We start from the raw sequence: 18766 nt of genomic DNA, 5'->3' as shown, positions 1-18766 counted from the left end.
AGAACGCAGTGTGTTTAATAGCTTTAGGCCATATTCCACCCAGTTCAGCTTTCCTCCTCTTCATATGGCCCACTTTGTGGATCCAGCACACAAATATTTGCCAGGTAGTTTGTCTCTCTCTAAAGGCTCACTACCTTAACATGAGACAACACTTAAAGTCACATGGACAGACAGAGGCCAAGACAAGTTCTCCTTTCATACCACAGACCTGCCACGCTCTGGTATTCGGGGTCATCTAGTCACTTGAACAAGTCTGCACCCCTCCATGGACTGCCTGTGATGGTCTTTTCTTGCTGGGGAAGTGCCTGTGTGATAAATGTGTGGCTTGGAACAACAGCTGAGACTAAGACTTGGCTCAGCCTTCCCACTGCCTGTTGCAGACACAAGTGTGGTTTCCTCATATCTTGGCTCTTTGTCATGAATGACCTCTTTCATTTTTCCCCACCTCCAATAATAACCAAAGTTCTCTACTCAGCATTTAGGGGAAAAAATCCTTTTCATTTTTCTCTGAGGACTTTTTTTTCTCCTAGTTGTTTCCACTCCTGTCTTCTTGGCAGAGTGAAATGCTAGGTCATTGCAGTAACTGTATCCACTGCGTGGTGGCTTGCAGGACTGTGTGGGGTGGTGGGTGGGCAAATGTGCATTCAAACCGTATATCGTCTTGTCAGCAAGGTTTTTCATTCACTAAAAAACTATTTCTTACTCCCATTCTCTTTTTTGGTTTGTACGTGTGGGTTTGTTTCCTCTTATGTCTATTTTCTCCTTTCGCCACTGAGCTATAAAATGTCACAAAGCTGTGATATGATACATGTTACAAAACTGTCCCCTCCTACATATATTTGTCTGCCAGTGGCTTGTGCAATTTCCAAATATTTTATGTCTATAAATCAACCACTCAAGTCTAGTCAGCTCACTTGAGCCACTTCCAGATTTTCCCTTCAGTCAGTTCAATCAGCGTGGTGTCACTTTAACCACAGATTCATCTTATAAAAATAGGGGGCCTAACCCCCATCTCCCTCAACCATCTTTCATCCTGGTTTTGTGGCCCTCCCATATGCGCCTCTAATCTCTCCCTTGTGTCTCTGAAATGTCAGTGCGGAGGAGCAAGCATGTACTTGCTCGCCATGGATTTCCCATGGAATGCGCCATTTTCAGTTTACCCTGTTGCCTGTTTTGATAGGCAGTGATTATGTAGCATTTATTTTCCTACTGGGTGTGGGAACCCAACCTGTTGGTACACTACCATTGTGCAGCTGGTTTGTTGTTTCTTCTGAAGTTGTGACTCACACATTTTGACACACAAAAACACACTCTGTCAACTAGATTAGATAAGATTAGATCAGATCTGTAATTAACATTCAGGCCCACACCAAAGACACCTTAAGGTGTTTTGTTCACAATGGAAGGATGCAAAATGTACTAAACCATCATAAAGCTGAAAAGCTGTCTCTAACTAGAGAGGGGGACAAGCATCAAACTGGATGCAGAATGCAATACTTCAGAAATGCTTTCGGTCTTGTTGAGTTTTGTTTTCTAACAGTTTGTCTTGAGTTTCAGAATGCTAACATGTCTGATTTTTATATGCAAGTTCTATTTGCATGCATGCATGCACAAATCATGCATTTGTGCATGGCATGTACATGAGGGAGTCGGGGTGTGCATGCCTTTTCCTGTTTGTTTGTGTTTCAGAGAAGAGAGTTCTAGTAAGTCACAGAGTTTAAGCCCCAACTATCTGACTCGTTGGTGAATGGTGGAGGTCTGGGATTGGGGCTTAGTGGAGGAGGGGTCAAAAAGACGAAGAGAGTGAATGATGGAGGGAGGGAGGCCCATGCGAGACAATTCCCCTGACGTTGGGTCATTCACAGACACAGGAAATGCTTGACCTCACACCCTGAGAAATGTCCACAGCGGCCCACTTGTGTTAAAGGTGTAATTGAGCATAATTAGGAGCTGGCAGAGAGAGAAATGTAGACGGACTTACGTGCCCCACATGCCTTCCTTCCCCATGCCTGCCTCTGTCTGGCAGCCTGCGACACACCGGAGCCAAGCTCTCACTGCACAGATTTACAGCAAATACCATCTTTAAACAAGCAAGGGAAACTTCACAACAACAAGGATCCTTTCAGCTCAGCCGCTCATTTTCAGGCTACAGCAGGAAAGGTCTTACTCGCAAACCTTTTCTAAAATATTTGCTCTCTGCGTTGTGTATTCCACAGGGTCAACTGCACACGTCTTAATTGGTTTGCCACGTTCTAGACAAGGACAGACACGTGAAACACGTTTGAGAAAAATAAGTCTAAACCATCACAGCAGATATTAGCTCTGCGTTCTGACACTTCACCTTGACATCAACTTCAATTACTCCTTTGTCTCGGCCTGCAGTTCACAGGCGGAGCAACCTCAGCTGGCGTGGCATATTTCCACAGCAATTCTCTGCACATCGTCCTCCTGGGCCCCATTTGCTGTTGTTGATGTTCTTCTTGTTCGGGTTTTTCTTCTTCCTTCTCATCTTTTTATTCTATGCTTAATCTTATTCTCCGGTGTAGAAACATGGATGTAAAACGCTGATGTCTGACATGTACTCACCAAACAGCCAGCTGCTTCCTCTCAGAGCTGAGACAGGAATGCACTTTCGTTTGGGCCCTTCATTCATAAGAAATAAACCATCGACCCGCATGCAGGGGTTCGAGTGAGAGTAAGGGCTGTGAGTCATTGATGTGATAGGGGGGGTTGGGTTGCGCAGAGTTGTTGGGCGGGTGGATGGGCTAAGGCTTGGGAAAAGAAGCATAATGTATGGAGCGTGGTGCAGAGCTCTCTGCTCAAACATCAGCCTAATGAGACAAATCACAACTGATGGATGAAAATGGAAAGACATATAAGATAGAGAGAAGCTATGGATTTTGGAGTTTCACTGAAGGAGGGTAAGAGAAAACACAAGAGGAATCGAATGAAGGAGCGAGAAGACCTGGAAATGTAAGAGAGCTGGCTGGTAGCAGTAATGGGGGGGGGTGAGAGCAGGGAGGGGGTTAGCAGAGAAGTCAGTGATCACTCAGGAGGTCTGGAACTCTGACCTCCGACCCCATAGCGGAGCGGATGCCACCATGGTGAAAATGTGAGAGGTGAGGTATGTGAGCCCCCCGAGCCCTGGCGGAAACCATTCCCCCCATGATGAATGGGATGTTAGCATTGACACAAATTGGCCCATAATAATGACACAAGGCCGCTAAGCACACAGACACAGAGTGACAGAGTGAGAATTACAGAGTGAGAGAGCAGGGAGACAGAAAGAGAAGGAAAAGAAGAAGACAAGGAGAGAGAGATGAAAAAGTCTTGGAGGAAAGAATTACCTTACCCAGTGGGACAGAAAGAGAGGGGGGAGAGGTAGATTTATGGCTGAGGGTATCTTTGGTGTTTTCTCTCCCCTCTCCTCAACAGTGGGATTGCAGAAAGAGTTCAGAGGGCCCCTGACACACACAGGCAGACAGAGAGGCTGATCGAGACACACACACACACACACACACACACACACACACACACACACACACACACACACACACACACACACACACTCGGTCCGTGGGATTGTTAGCTTTGCATTCTAACTGCATGTATCCTCCTTTCTCTCCCTCACTTTTCTCCCCTCCTCTCCAATCCAAATCCATGTTTACAACACTTCCAAGTGCCACATACGTCCAGCTAAAAATAGCTGCTGACTAACCCAGGCTGAATCGGAAGAAAACTGCGGCATCCCTTTTTATAGCTTCGGCATGACACAGCATGTTGATGCATGCTTCTTCTTTTTTTTCTCCTCCTTCTACCAAAACAAGGCATCCCTCTGTCTTTGAGGAAACACATGTATTAGATTAGGCATGTTGGGAGGCAAGGGTCACACTCCTGTCAGTAATTGAAATGCGATTATGTATGCGCTAACATGATTACAGGGGTGGGGGGCTGGTAAGGTGATTGAAAGGTGAATGCCATCCTGTGATGTTTGGCTGTTCCCTTATTCCACAGTAGACATTCCTGAGGTAATGGAACATGAATGAGTCCGCCGCCTTCATGCCGATGGGGAATGACCAGAAGTTGAGTTTATTCCTCACAGTTCTTCCCAGTTCCCAAGGTATCAATCAAATACAGAGGAATTGCATTACTTAGCTTGGTCTCTTGAAATAGAGGCCTTCACAAGTCCTAATGACCCAGACCCGACCCGGGACCTGAGTTTGCAAACATTCAGTCCAGGTCTAATGGGCTGGGCAGGGTCCGTTGTATTGCTGCATGTCTCGTCTCTCTGATGTCTGTATGGACCTGTTGTCAGCGCTGATCACATGTGGCATCATACTCATTGTAGGAGAATAACTGTGTTTCTTGGCACGAGGTGGAGAGGGGCAGGGATTTGTTACTCTTTTTGCTTCGGCCAGTGTTTCTTTCTTTTTCTATTTGAATACTTTAGCTGCTTTTTTGATTCAACAAGTCCTCCAAATGAAACAATCAAATATGTTGCCTGACCAGCATTCGCATGCATGCCATGAGCACAGGATCTCACAGCTTTCTGTCGACTGCAGAGGGTCTATATGGCAGTGGTCTCAAAAAAGAGAACACTGCATATAAAAGAAGGGAAGAAGAAGATGACCGCATAAGATTTCAGTGCAGATTTTTAAAACATACACAAAGTGGCTCGCAAACGTCATGAGGTAGGAAATGCATTCAACATGTTTGTTAGCCCGAATACACGCAATGCATTGTGGTGGGAAAAAAATATCGTAAACAAAGCAGTGTTTGTTTACAATGAAAAATCAGCAGCATACCTTTAACTTAAGCCACAGAGAAAGCTGGGGAAAAGGAAAAAACAAATTAAACAAGAAGGAGTCAGTAGTCCTATCAAATCAATAAGGTCTAATTACTGGTGAAAGCACGCCTGTGTTTCTCTTAGTTGGAGGCAGGAGAGCAGTGTGGGGTTAACCAGACGCTGATAGGTCACTAAGATGAAAGAGAAGAGACACTTCACCTTGTTGACACAGGGTTGTCTGAGGCAGGACTACATTTTGTGAAATGTCTGAAACTAACTCAATCAGCTGGGTTACAAACAATATCTATGTTGTTTCTGAAAGCATGTTTGTTCCTTTTGTTTTAAGAGATGTCAGTTTGGAGTTTTGCCAAACAAAAGGAAGCTTCATTTCAACTTACAATATGTAAATGTTTCAAACACTGATTGTTTTATCAAAAGCTGCAGTAACTAACATGGACAATATGTCTTGAGTACAGTAAAATCCTTTTGCACACTGAGGCTGTTATGGACTTAAACCTGACAAACGTCCATACAGTGGTGTAGAAACTGAACTAGAGTCACTGTTACTGTGTGTTTGGGTGTGAGAAACGCTATGTGTTTGCCCATACAACAGCAGTTAAAAGGAAGTTTGACTTTGCCTTACAGCTCTGCAGCATAGTGCTCCTGATTAACCTGATGGCACACTCCCCATCAGCTCTCAGGTTACATTGCTCTAGATGTGGCACAAAGTGCACCTTTGCTCGTATCCGGCGTAGTCAGAATCGTTACCTCCAACAGACACTTGTAGCAGGTTTCGTTAATTGGAAGTGTAACAATTGTCACACTTCCAAACCCAGAGAGAGCACGCCTGCAGAGGCATTGCAGATATTGTGATAAGAAAAAAACTCATCACCTGTTTGTTGTGTCGACACAACAAACAGGTGCAACCAACAAACACAGGAACTGTTCGATTCTGAATCACCGTGAAACGTGTCCTCCAGCTGTCCTCAGTCGTTTGAATAGTCAATGCCACTATGAGAAGTTCTAGTTATTCACCTATGCTGCGTCAGTTGCAGGAGGGTAATCCTGTCACTGGTTAAGGGTAAAAGAAAAATACCCAAATAAGAACCAAAGCTAAATGAATTATTCGTCAGCGCAGTTGTCTTTCTTCTTATTTTAACTTCACTTAATCTTTCAAACAAGACTTCCTGTCTTCCAGAATGACGCCACACTGCAATAAAGATCTGCACTGAGTTTGACTCACAGTTACTCATCAAATACTTTCCATTTTAGAAGTCAGGTTTTCCTTATGAGTCAACACAGAACATTCTTTTAACACTAAATAAAAACATATGTTTTTTCTCTGGTAAACAGATTGTCAGTTAGTATATATTATATATATATATATCTATATATATATATATATATATAAGTATGGATGTAACGATACACGCAACTCACAATTTGATAGAATCCACACAATACTGGGTTCATGATATGATTTAACAAAATGAGTTTGAAGGAAGAGAGATTCCTTTATTTCTCAGACAAAGACTTATATTTTATTTTATTTATCAAATGAAATAATAATCTTTTTTATTTCTGGTATAAACAATGCATAACATATATTTATTTGTGAAAGTGAAAATATTTCAATTCATATTTGAGTAGTTGGTCATTCTCTATCAATATTTGCACAACTCCGATTGTTAACCTGAATCAGTTTTAGACGAACAAACGTCTGCGCATAATTTGGTAAAATCCTCCTGCACTGCAAAATGAACCGCTGCACAAAGTATCATTATATTGCTACTACTCATTTATTCTGGTGTTTGTCTAGCACGTCAGAAAGCACGTGATGAGCTTTATTTGGATGCCATCGAATGTAAAGCTATAAAGCCAGTGACTGAAGTTCAGGGAAGCGTGTGTTTGGGTCCAGTGCCAACACAAAATGTATCTTTCCATTGTTGTGTCTGAGATAGAGGCAACAATCACACCGAGCTCCCTCTGCTACATGAATGTATCCACACCTGGGATGGCCTTTTGTTTCCCAAATAAACCCAAACAGTGTCACGGGACAGGAATTATTTTAATACAGTCAATTCCATTGTTTGCTTGTTTTTTTTGCCGTATTGGTTTGTGTGAACAACCAACCATTTGTTCCTGGTTTTGTGTGGAGGATAAAAATGCGTCATAATCTCAAATAAATCTACAAATAGATATACTATTTAAATATTTATCAACATTTTAATTATTCTGTAAATAAATAAACTGAAAAGTGAACATAGTTTGATCAAAATGAGTAAAGCTAAATAAATCAAATGAACTGAAATACCTTTGGAATGTATTCCCCCACTTATCATCTTAGCGTATGCCAATAATAATATGTGTTAAACGTCCAAACAAATACTCAACAGCCTACTCACCATTTCATTTCTTTTATTTGGTCATTTAGTCTTAAAAGTGTCCTACCTGAGGATGATGTCATGTAAGCTGTTATCTTTTCTTAGTTTATCTGTAGACCCTGTTTGCATTGCTAGGCAACAGCTTGAGTGTATGTACAGTATACTTCCTGTCAGCTGATGTGCTTCACACACACTGCAACAAGAAATAAACTGAGAAAGGATCTATATTTATTGTTAGCAGAATATGCAGAACTAATCAAATGTTCCTAACTGAGCATGAACAAAATAAAGTTTAGAGCTAACAATTGTGTGATTGTTGCAAGAAGTTTGTTATTCGCAAACTGACGACGATTCAAGACGCATCCAACACAGTGAGAATAATATAAGTTCTCGTTGGACACGTTCGCCTGTAACTGAAATAAAGAAGATTTCTAATGCAGCATTTAAACTTTTTATAGAATCAAAAGTGTGCTCTTTGGTGAAAGTAATTACAATGAGCAATATTCAGGGGGAAAGAGTAAATCACATAGAAAGTCATTCTTTACACAACAAGGCTCTGGTTTGTGAAGTTAAACGCATTCAAAGGGTCTATTTACTGTCGATGATTTACCATCACATTTCAGGCTGCATGCCTTTACCCAGGGCATCACATCAGGACTCTCTGGCCCAGGCAAGTAGGTCAACAAACATCTACATCCATCTAAATAAACTCTTTAAAAAGAATTCACACCACAGAGCCTTGTTTGTTTGCAAAATGCTTTGGTGTCTTAAATATTTCTATGTTTGAAATAAAAGCCATTGCAATTGGTATGAAATCTAAAGGATCCCAGTTCTGATGTTTAACAAGCTTTTATTCCAGGCTGCCTAAGAAATGATATAAATGTTGCTTATCGAAAATGTATTGTCAACATACCAGAAACACAAATACCAATACTCAGCGTTGTCATCTCAGTTTTCCACAATATTTTGTCAACATCATGCAGCCCCACAGCTGCTCCTCCTAGAACCCCCCAAAAGGGCCTCTGAGTGCAAATGTGACTTCACCAAGTCAGTGGTACCCCACCTACCAGTTGTCCAGCCTTATCATAGGATGTACATTACATATAGATACTCTGACCCCTACCACTGACTTTAGACTGAAGATTACTGGAGGTGGGCCTCTTTCCTGCTCCCATTTATCTTTCCTCTCTTTCACCTCCCTATACACCCCCATCTCCCCCTCCCTCCCCCTCCCTCTGTAATGTCTCAGCTGTTCCCTGCAGGCAGGGCTCTCTGACTGAGTGCCTGCTCTGTTATGGGTTCATTGGGCTGGTATGTGGCAGGAATCTTTGGATCAAGGTAATTTCACACTGTTCAACTTTTTCCCAGGCTGTTAAGCTTCCTTTTACCTTTGTGCCACTCGGAGAGCGAGATAGGGAGCGACACATGTAGCCGTTAAACACACACAGTGGCTCAGCGGCTGACGCCACCAGCGGAGCCGAGGGAAAGACTTGAAAGATACGGCCTATAAATTACAGTCCAACACCTCAGTTTCCCAAAAGGATCAGATTATTGAGGGCTGATCCAGAGGGGTGGGGAGGATGGCGCACATTCATGTGCGGTGCAGTAATGAAGCTGCACGTCTGCCAGGGGAGGTGGTGGGCCCCCCTCATTTGTCTCTATCACTGATCACTAAGAAGTAAGAAGATCAGATTGTGTGTGTGTGTGTGTGTGTGTGTGTGTGTGTGTGTGTGTGTGTGTGTGTGTGTGTGTGTGTGTGTGTGTGTGTGTGTGTGTGTGGGGTGGGGGGGGTGCATGTGTTTTCTTTGCTTGTCTATTTTTTTGAATTATTTTTAATTGTATTATTTATGTGTCGGTGCATTTCTCTTCAGGTGTTCTGCATCTTCTCTTCCCTCTGACACATTTGTGATTTCTTTATCAAGGAGAGCACGCAGCGTTTATTTTTTTTATTGTATTTATCGGCTTACAGTTTTACAAATTAGTTTAATACAAATAACATGTTTTGTTTTCATACAAAAAAAAGCAAAATTGGCAAACAAAAAAAGGAAACAATATTTGGCAGAGGACTAAAAACAAACAAAATCACAAAAGAAACAAAAGAGTGGGGAGTTCAAGCTGCTTAAGAATTCTATATGAAAAGATTAATCAATGCGATGAGTCCAAAAATAATGACAATGACTGTCGGGCCTGCAACTTACATATGAGGAGATTTAGAGCTTACATTCAGGAGTCCAGGAAGGGAGCCACATATTCTCAAATCACCTCTGAACTCACCTCCTGCGCTAATAACAATATAAAGGTGGAGAGATGTTGTAATCGGGTCCATAGAGGACTTCCCTCTCCTGGGGTGCTAAATGTGGCAATCAACGTATCAGGTTCTGTAACCTACCCAAAAACATCCCCTCAGTGTTTATTATTAGTGACAACAGATCGGTGAACACCTGATGCAGTGGCAACAGTTAACATCCTATTTGCCATCTGTTACCATCTGCAGCGGAGATAAGGAAACCAGGGCAACAGTAGCAACACTTTCAGGTGTTCGTTGTGTTGGGGTTTATTTTTATTTTGGGGTTATTCCAGGAACTACATGGTTAACTTTAATGTTTGCATCACCTCTCCGTCTGTTTGACACACTCAATGTAAATAGGCTGGTTTTGCTTTGTTTGTCATTGGGAGTGGTATGTGAATCATAGATTAGACCGGATGTGCATGAAAGGCTTGATTCATCGGTTCAATGGGGATATTTTACTGCTATTACTCTATGCCACTTTAAACTCATGTTGCTATTTCCAATGCTATTTTATACTATTGTAATGCTATTTCACAGTCACTTACATCAACACTGTGATTATTGTTCTGTAAATGCTCTTATTCTGTTTAACTTTGCACTAATTGTTATGTTTTTGCTGTGAAGCACTTTGGGCTGCAATTCTTGTATGAAAGGTGCTATACAAATAAAGCTTATTATTATTATTATTATTATTATTATTATTATTATTATTATTATTATTATTATTATTATTATTCTGCAGCTCGATCACTCTGCGTGCAGTTCACTGTGCAGCTATGTTTCTCATAGCATCCTTGTGTCCCCTTGCGTAGCTGTAGTAACAGTTTGAACAGGGCCTCCCCCTCTTAGACGATTTGTCTGGTAATTGGTCATTTTCATATGCTGATTGACTTATTTCCAAGAAACTTATGAGCACATCGCTGGTTAACACAGGGTTTAAAGTGGTGCTTTTGCATAATTCTTTTTGTAACTCAGTTTAACAGATATGTCGTTAATCAGCTGATCGATGTGTGATGAGATTAGTTGATTTTCTGATTGGTGCCATTATTCTGATGCCAGTGAGTTTTTGTTTGATAAACCCAGCCGTGAGATCTCTTTGACCTCAAGTTCAGTGTGTTTTAGTCTGAGCAGCTTGTTGTGATTCCAGGTGGAAGTCCTCAGGATGTTGATCCTCCCAAAGCACTGAGAGACACAATTTTCAAACAATCTGGAGAGGTTTTTTCCTGCAAAAATGTAGTTATTGTCTTGACGTACACAACCTCTCCCGAGAAGTCCTTGCATTCTGCGCCAAGGACTCCGCTGGATTAACAATGCCTTTGTTGTTGGTGTGTGCAGTGAAAGAAGGGAGAGCAATAGGCTGGAACTGTGGTGTGGTATCAGCAAGCAGCTGTTGCATGAGTGACAAAGTCAAGGGCTAGTGATATGAACATGGGAAAATCCTGGAGGAGCTGGAGGGGAAGAGACAGCAGCAGCAGCTGAGCCACTCTGCCCCGCTCTGTGTGCAGTGAGGCAGCCTTCACTGTTGCTGTTATGTGGGGAGAAAAGAAGTGTGAGAAAGCAGTTTATCCTCTGTTAGGGCAAAGAAATATTGACATTATTTAGCAGCTGGTGCTCCAAACCCACCTATCTATCTGGCACATTTGGCCCCAGATTCGATGACCGCATGAAAGGTTGTTGGTGGAGTTCAAAAGGGATGGAAGCAGGGAGGAAGGAATGGGGTGGAGGGTTAGAAGAAAGGTAAATGAATACCAGACGCTTTATTTCTTGTGTTAACTGAAGGTTTGGCCACGGCTACCAGACCTTATTGTTGTAGTGACGCGCCTTCCACAGCTCGCACTATGTACCTTTTATTAGTACAGTCCAAGAACGCTGGGTCACCTGAGGTTTTTCAATACAATTAGCAAACTACAGTATTGTTTGCACATTTGTTCTTTACTCTTTTAAAGGGAAGTTATCCCTCACACACTTAGACATTTTGTTACAGAAAGTCATGTGCACAGAAGGTTACTATAAAAGCTACTGCTTTATGTTTACAACTGTTGTAGGTCAAACTTTAACTTCATTTCTTACTCATTCTTTATTGTCCTTTGGCATTTCTCCATTAGATCTTTTTAAGTAAGCCCAATGCATGTGATGAACATACATTTGGACAAGAAACGACCATGCACCAGCCCATCCATGCCCAAAACCTCTGACGGTGTGTCAAGTATAAAGAATGCATCACTGGTCTTTTGTAAATATAATGCACTTCGCCTAATGAAAGAGGAATAATAGATCTAGATCACACACATGTTCAGAATCCTCCTCGCTGCTGTTAAAGGCAGTTGACCACCATGCAGCGGATGCATTTTGACCTGAGGCTCTGGAAGTATCTACCTGACTACCTCGATGTCTTCTTTCAACCCCTTCCTCATTCACTTCAACATCTCGTCCCAACACACGTCAACAATTAAGGCTTTGTTCTTTAGGTTTTTGGGGTTTTTTTTTGCTCCCCTTTGTTTCTTTTCCAGTAAATAAGATAAGGGCATGTCTCAAAGAATTTGGGAGGACATGTTTGCATAAAGAATTTCTGAAGGAGTTTGAGGGAAGTCTGCAGGGCGAGCGCTCAGTGCCAAAGCTGCATTGTTGTAACATCAGTCATGGAGGGGGAATCAGAGCAATCCCACAGGTGGTTAGTGGAGATGTCAGGGACAAGCTTCACACACCACTGCTGGAAACACTCACATCATATAGTATCATGCTCCCAACAGGAGGTCAAAATAAAGATGCATCCTTTGTGATTTGGAGAAAGTGCCATTTGTCATATCAGCAAATTAATGGGCAGGTATTTGTCTCTCATTTTTTAGAATCAGCGGAAGATTCTAAACTTTTGGATTTATTTTCATTCTGGATGTAGTGACAAAACATCCTTATTGGTGCAGCGTCTAAACAGCATTACAGCCAGGATGTAAGAGTGTTCTCACTGTGTTCCGCGTGGAACTGGGTTAAGATTAATCCAGGATGCACGATTATTTAGATTCTGATCACACAGTTTTGAAGCATTTAAAATATAGGCGAGGAAAACCGTAACACTTACTGCTTTTGTGTTTAACGACTCCAACGCTTCGTGTTTCACGGCTCAGTGAGATGCAGCAGGAGGCAATGAAGCATTCTAACACAACGGGCAAACAAAACAGTTTGTGATGTGCCAAACAGTTAGGTCGGAGAAACGTTTTCCCAGCGACGTTTTGCATGAAGTCTGCTGTTTTTTTTTATCATGGATGAGTAAGCTTTCTCTGTATTGTTGTTGTTTGGCACACACATCTGCAGTTACTCAACCGTAGGAAAATATGGCAAAAATGGGGAAATGTGGTTCATGATAAACAAATTCTGTTTGTATGACTGATGTTTTCATATGAATTACATTGTGATTCATCAGCAGCCGTCACACAGTGCTCCTCGAGATCACTTTGGAAGCATGAAAATCTTTTTCACGTTTTTTATTACACGTCATAGCGCTTGTTATGAAGAGCAAGCATGTTGTTGCTGTAGGATGTTGCTCTCTGAGACGTCTCCATGTTCCTCTGTGTCCTGCTACTCTCACATGCAGGAGGTGACCTGAGAGGTGAAGTTAGCAGATGAATGTCAGTTGAATGCAGAAAGGGAGGAGACTGCAGGATGTTCATGTCAGGGCTCTTGTACACATCTCACCTGCTGCTTCATTGTTGGAATGAACTGTTTTATTCTTAAATGTCTGCCTTGTGTTACAGTGTGCACACCTATACTATGACTGTACACATGGAGACATATTTTGAAAATGAAAATTTCAACGATTAATACCTTAAATTCGTTTTTCCTCCTCCGATTTCCACCTTTGTAAACATTCCTCCCTGTGAGTTCTATTTTTTAATTCAATAGTAATACATTTATATGTTCATAGAATCTAAACAAAACACAAATGAAGCAGATTTGTTACCCAGAAAATTAAGAAATGAGCACATTTGAATTTTGAGCATGAAATGTTTCATTTCATTTGTGTTGTTTTCTCACAAATAATTATATCTTTGAATTAATTTCAGGAAATAAGTCAGTTCTTCAACTGTTCAACAATAAAGTATTGTAGTTGGAGCGTTAATGCCTTTATCAAAAATCTCTCAACAATTCTCATAAAATGAATCCAGATAAAATTGTGGATAATATATAAATAAACAGTTTAGAAATGTTTTTTTAAATAATTAATACATAATTCAAACTAAATAGACACAGGTAGAATTTCACAGAAATCCACCAAAGTCTGTTTGTCACAATAGATTTATTTAATATTCCTCTTTCTTTGAATATTCAAAAGAAACATGATTAACTGTTGGATCATGACAAATTATAAAAACATACTAGTAATGCTTTTATTTAATTTAATTTAATGTAATTGTATGAAGAGGTGTATTTCCTGCTTGCTTGCTGACCTGCTGGTGCAGGTGTTTTGGTTTTAGATTGTGTTCGAGGTATTTTCTTTTCACTTAGCTGAAGAGATCTAATCTATTTAAACTAGTTAAACCACAGTTTGGAAAAGCTTTGTTTAAAAGAATAATAATCTTTATGGTCTATTCATGTTCATTGTAGTTTCACTTTTAAGTTGATGGACATGTAGCCTATCTGGAAAACCTGAGAATCTGCCTTACATGAAGATTGTTATTTTAATATGGAGACATGTAGTGTGTGTGTGGGTGTGGGTGTAACTAAATTGCATAAAAATGCATTATTTGAGCATTATTTGTTCTCATAAAAAAAGAATGTACAATTAATGTTACATCTGTTTCACATTGCTTGGAGAGTGTAGCCTGTAAGGTGCCTGGCAAATTCGTAGAAACTAGACCTTTCATACATGATTTAAAAACGCAGGGCTGTTTAAGTTGTCACTCTGAGTGTTTGTCTAACAAACAAACACTCAGACCTGCTGCTGTCATTTCACTACTCTTTCTGCTTCGATAGGAGCCTGACAAATTCCCCTCCGACACTTCTCTCGTGTCATGGGGGACATTTTTCTCAGCGTCATAATTCCCATTTTGATGTCGGTAAAATAATAAGAAAAGAAACACAGAGCCAGTTTCAACATCGGCAGACACCCCGGGGTGTTGCCTTCTTGTACCGGTGATTTAAACTGTGGTGATGAGTCACTGGTCGATCTTCACTGCAAAAAGTGACCACAGTGATCACTCTTTTATTCACTTCTTTAAGTCTTATTTTTAATCAAAACAAAGCGGGGAAAATCCACAAGCAGAGGTCAAATAATTGTGCTTGTTTTCAATTAAATATAATGTCGAGGATTTTCTGGAATGATCTGTTACTAAAACAAAACACGATGAAGGCAGATCCCTCCAATGGTTTCCAGGGAATAGCACAATGTGATAAGTAGCTTAGACGTTTGCTTGAGCCATGCTCTCTGGCTGATTTTTTATACAATTTAATTAAAGAAAATAACATTTAAAAAGTCCAAACTGTATGAAATAAATTCATCCGACGGATATTTCTTGCAGTGTGCAGCGCAGGAATGTCTCCATACTTCTCAAACTTCAGTTTGTATGGACTGTTCCCCTCCCAGTGAATGTAGGCTGTAGTGTCAGAACTTGTTAACGTGTCTAACCTATGGGGTGTGTTCCGATTGTATTCTGATATGGTAATTGAATGCTTCCGGGGACAAAATGCGCTGTTGCTGCTGCTTGTGATCTCTCTCTCAGGCGCCGCTGGCGTCACTGTTCCGCTGCAGGAGCTGCACAATAAAGTGTGTTAATACAGTAGTACGTATTCACAAGTTATTGTATTATGTTTGATAAAGAGGAAGGAATCCTGTTTCATATTCTTATTAACTTTCTTGATTATATAGTCAGCCTAGTTTAAATATTTCACTTGATGAAAAGACACATAAAAAATGTACTATTAAAGTATTAAACAAGCTGGAATTTAACTCTACTCAGAAATGTACTTTTTCTTAAGAAAGCAAGATGTTGAGATTGTGTATGTCCATATGGACACGGTATAGTGCATGCTGCTGATGGTGATGTTGAATAGACCTGCTGAATATCTGTGTTTTTAGTTTTGTTTTTACTTTAAATAACTCCCTTGCCTGTATCAATGCAAAAGGGATCATTACTGACATCAGCCTGTGGTGAAATCTTGGAGATGATGGCTCTGAGATGCGTAATTGCGCATGATGGAGCCTGTGCATCAAAGTAGGAACATTATCATTTAATTGATATCCTCTTCAAGAGAGAATATACACGTGTTGGTCCCTCAATGAACTGAACAACTTTCCTTTTAAATGTAATACGTTATAGAGTGGAGAAACGGAAAGCACCTGCCACTAAGGATTTAAATAATTTATTCTTTTTTTTTTTTCAACTAAATTTTAAGTTTTAATAATTTTCTTGAATTTGGAGTCATTTTGTTCAGAGATCTCATTCTTCCTTGTTTCAAGAAACAGACACTTATTCTGTAAATGTCATCAACTACCCAGGATGCACTGGAAATAGAGATGTGCCAATCTGGTCGCATGTTTCTCCTCTGCTAATGTTTCAACACTGCATATGAGACTAAAGTACTATAGTCTCACAGCATCATTAAACCATTATCCTACGTGTTGATGCCACTCAAGAAAGTGTGGCATTCATGCTTAAGCAGCAGCGACATCCTTTAAGGGGTGAGACTGATAGATGACCACCACAGCAGAGGGAGAGAGAGGAGAGAGAGAGAGAGAGAGAGAGAGAGAGAGAGAGAGAGAGAGAGAGAGAGAGAGAGAGAGAGAGAGAGAGAGAGAGAGAGAGAGAGAGAGAGAGAGGTATCTGCCCAGTAACAATCGCACAGCCTCGGTCGAGCGCTGAGGAACTATTGGCTATGCAAATAGACACACAGGGAGGAGGAAACAACTTAGACTGGAAAAAAAAAACTTTAAAGAGACATTTCCCCACTTTTCTCACATGCATTGCTATATAGCCAACAAGCTTCGGATGGAAATTAACAGCTCTGAGGACTTTACAGTCCCCAGTCTTGCCCTGATGCACTGCAGTCTCGTTTCATTCAAGGCTCAGTCTTTGAAGTTGACTAAGAATAGGAGGGGGGATTAACATATTTACCCATGCAAATTCTCTTTGTGACTGTATGTGAGGCTAAATCATTTGGCAGTCATTTTTTTAATTATCTGCTCAACGACCTAAACTCTCAGCTCCCTTTCCACCTGCTTGTTTTTCCATGTCAATTATTACAGAAGCCTACATTTTGAAAAATAATCTGAAAAAAATAATGATTTATAGCAGGACTAGTTAAACTGTTGATAATATTTAAGTTAAGCAATGCCAGTGACTCTCATCTTTGTGTTATCTTTAACAGAAGATCGTGCAACAACCAAAAAAAAAGTCAACGCTGCTTCACATTTCCTAGAAAGCTATCTCAAAAACCACCAGCAGTTTGTGGCTGCAATGAATTAAATAGTTCGTAACACCATGTGTGTCCGTGTGTGTGTGGGTAAGACTGGGTGGGAGGGTGTGGGTCTGTCATGTGCGCGAGCACGGACACGCGCTCACACTGCTATAAGTTAACATGCAGTGTTTGTTGGCTCATATACAGTATCTACACGCGACATGCTCTGAGTCTGGTTGAAAAAGCCGTCAGAAAAGTTAAGAAGAAAAACACGAATTAGTAGCTTTTTGGAGTTTGTTCCCCCTTTATAATCCAAACTAATATTCAAAATACCTTCACAAGGATCACCTGCACTTTAGCAAGTAAAGTTGGTTTCTTTAAGTCTTTGTTATGCTGAAAACGCGCTTAATAATCATGCAACAATGAACATATCGTTGTGTTAAGTGGCACTGCCCTCCACTCTGTAATTATCATCACAAAGCATCATAAAGAAATGCTTCCATAAAGACACAGAAAAGCACGTATTTTACCTAAAAACACCATGTTCTAATAATACAATAATTAGTCACATACTCAAATACATGTTATATATGAATATATCCAAAGAATGTTATCATTTGTTTATTTCATCTTAAAATAGTCTGTACATGTGAAGAAATCTGGTTAAAGTCGCGTTTAGATGGATTTACCGTATTGTTGTGCATACTTGTTGTATAGTGACAGCCTTATAAATGTTGAAATCAAACAAGTTTGATAAAAAAAAAGTTGTCGTGCGCGCCATATAGAAGAACAAGGAGTGCAGCATGTCGCTTCTGGTCTATACAGAGGTAATGAAGTGAATTGCGTCAGTGGCGCATGCAGGGCAGGCTTGAAATACGCCTGATCTGACCAGGCGGATGAAAGTAGAGGCGCACTGTGGGGAGAGAGGAAAAAGTTCTCAACAGGGAGAGGCAGGACTACTCTTACGGAGCCCCTGCAGTCTCACTTTTTATGCCTCTAAAACCCTTTTCTTGCTATCCTTTTGCATTTTTGCCCTGCAACGCTGCTTTTACGTTTCCGAGAGAGAAATACTACTTTTTTTTTTTGTTACTTAAGTGAAAGCACCAGCAGCACCATGGAGCTGCTCTGCCTCGAAATGGACACCATCATACGAGCTCGTCCCGATCCAAACCTCCTGTGCGATGACAGAGTCCTGCAGAGCTTGTTGACCATAGAGGAGAGATTTCTACCCCAATATTCCTATTTCAAAGGTGTCCAGAAAGATATCCAGCCGTTTATGAGGAGGATGGTCGCTACTTGGATGTTGGAGGTATACCGAAACACCGAGTGCTGACAAGTCTTATTATTTCCGTGCTCGACTTTAAAGCCTGTTGATTTGTTTCATTATTGCTTTACTGAGCGCTCTTTGCAATTCTGTGGACAGTAGATAAGACTTGTAGCTCTCATCTTCGACTTCTTATTCCTCATATTAACCAAATGTGTCGCTTTCTATCATTTCTTGCCATTTGTAAAGTACGGTCGCGAACACTGTGATTATGAAACTTCGAGCTGTGATATCCGTGGCACCGGGGACTTTCTTTGATATGCCTTACATGTTGTCTGTACGAGCTGCCCGTTGATTCTTTAATGTTATTATTTTAGATAGCCTGAATATTTCCATGCACACGTATGCACTCCCCAATGCAATGCTGCCCTGCGCTGTTCTATCGCCATGTTGGTTTTACAGGAGCGCTTGTGCTTTTAAGAGGACTTTACAGTGTCATAAACGCAATAACAGCGGTTTAAAGCCATCGGCAATGGCAGAGGAGGGTCTTTTGTGTCCACTGAATATATGAATGATGTCCAAAAGCGTTGCAAACATTTTAGGTATCTATTTTAAATGTCGGAAGGGGCGAGGGCCTTATCTGTCCTTTTGGT

At 40.9% G+C, this 18766-nt stretch overlaps 1 protein-coding gene across 3 annotated transcripts in view; it reads left to right on the top strand.

The window, feature by feature from the left end:
• ccnd2a (cyclin D2, a) overlaps positions 1-18766 on the top strand; it is a 151539-nt gene that overhangs the window by 111392 nt on the left and 21381 nt on the right. The window contains exon 1 of one of the 3 annotated variants that reach the window (XM_029433396.1): positions 17515-18158. The exons of the other annotated variants lie outside the window; for them this stretch is intronic. Within the exon in view, the coding sequence (XP_029289256.1) occupies positions 17964-18158 (195 nt within the window). The 5' untranslated portion in view covers positions 17515-17963. Of the gene's footprint in view, positions 1-17514; positions 18159-18766 lie in introns of those variants that run through there. 3 annotated transcript variants of the gene reach the window in all.

This window comes from Cottoperca gobio, chromosome 6, assembly GCF_900634415.1.
Source record: "Cottoperca gobio chromosome 6, fCotGob3.1, whole genome shotgun sequence".
In the NCBI taxonomy this organism is placed as follows: domain Eukaryota; kingdom Metazoa; phylum Chordata; class Actinopteri; order Perciformes; family Bovichtidae; genus Cottoperca; species Cottoperca gobio.
Note: the sequence above shows the minus strand (reverse complement) of the source record. Positions and strands in the feature narration are given on the sequence as shown.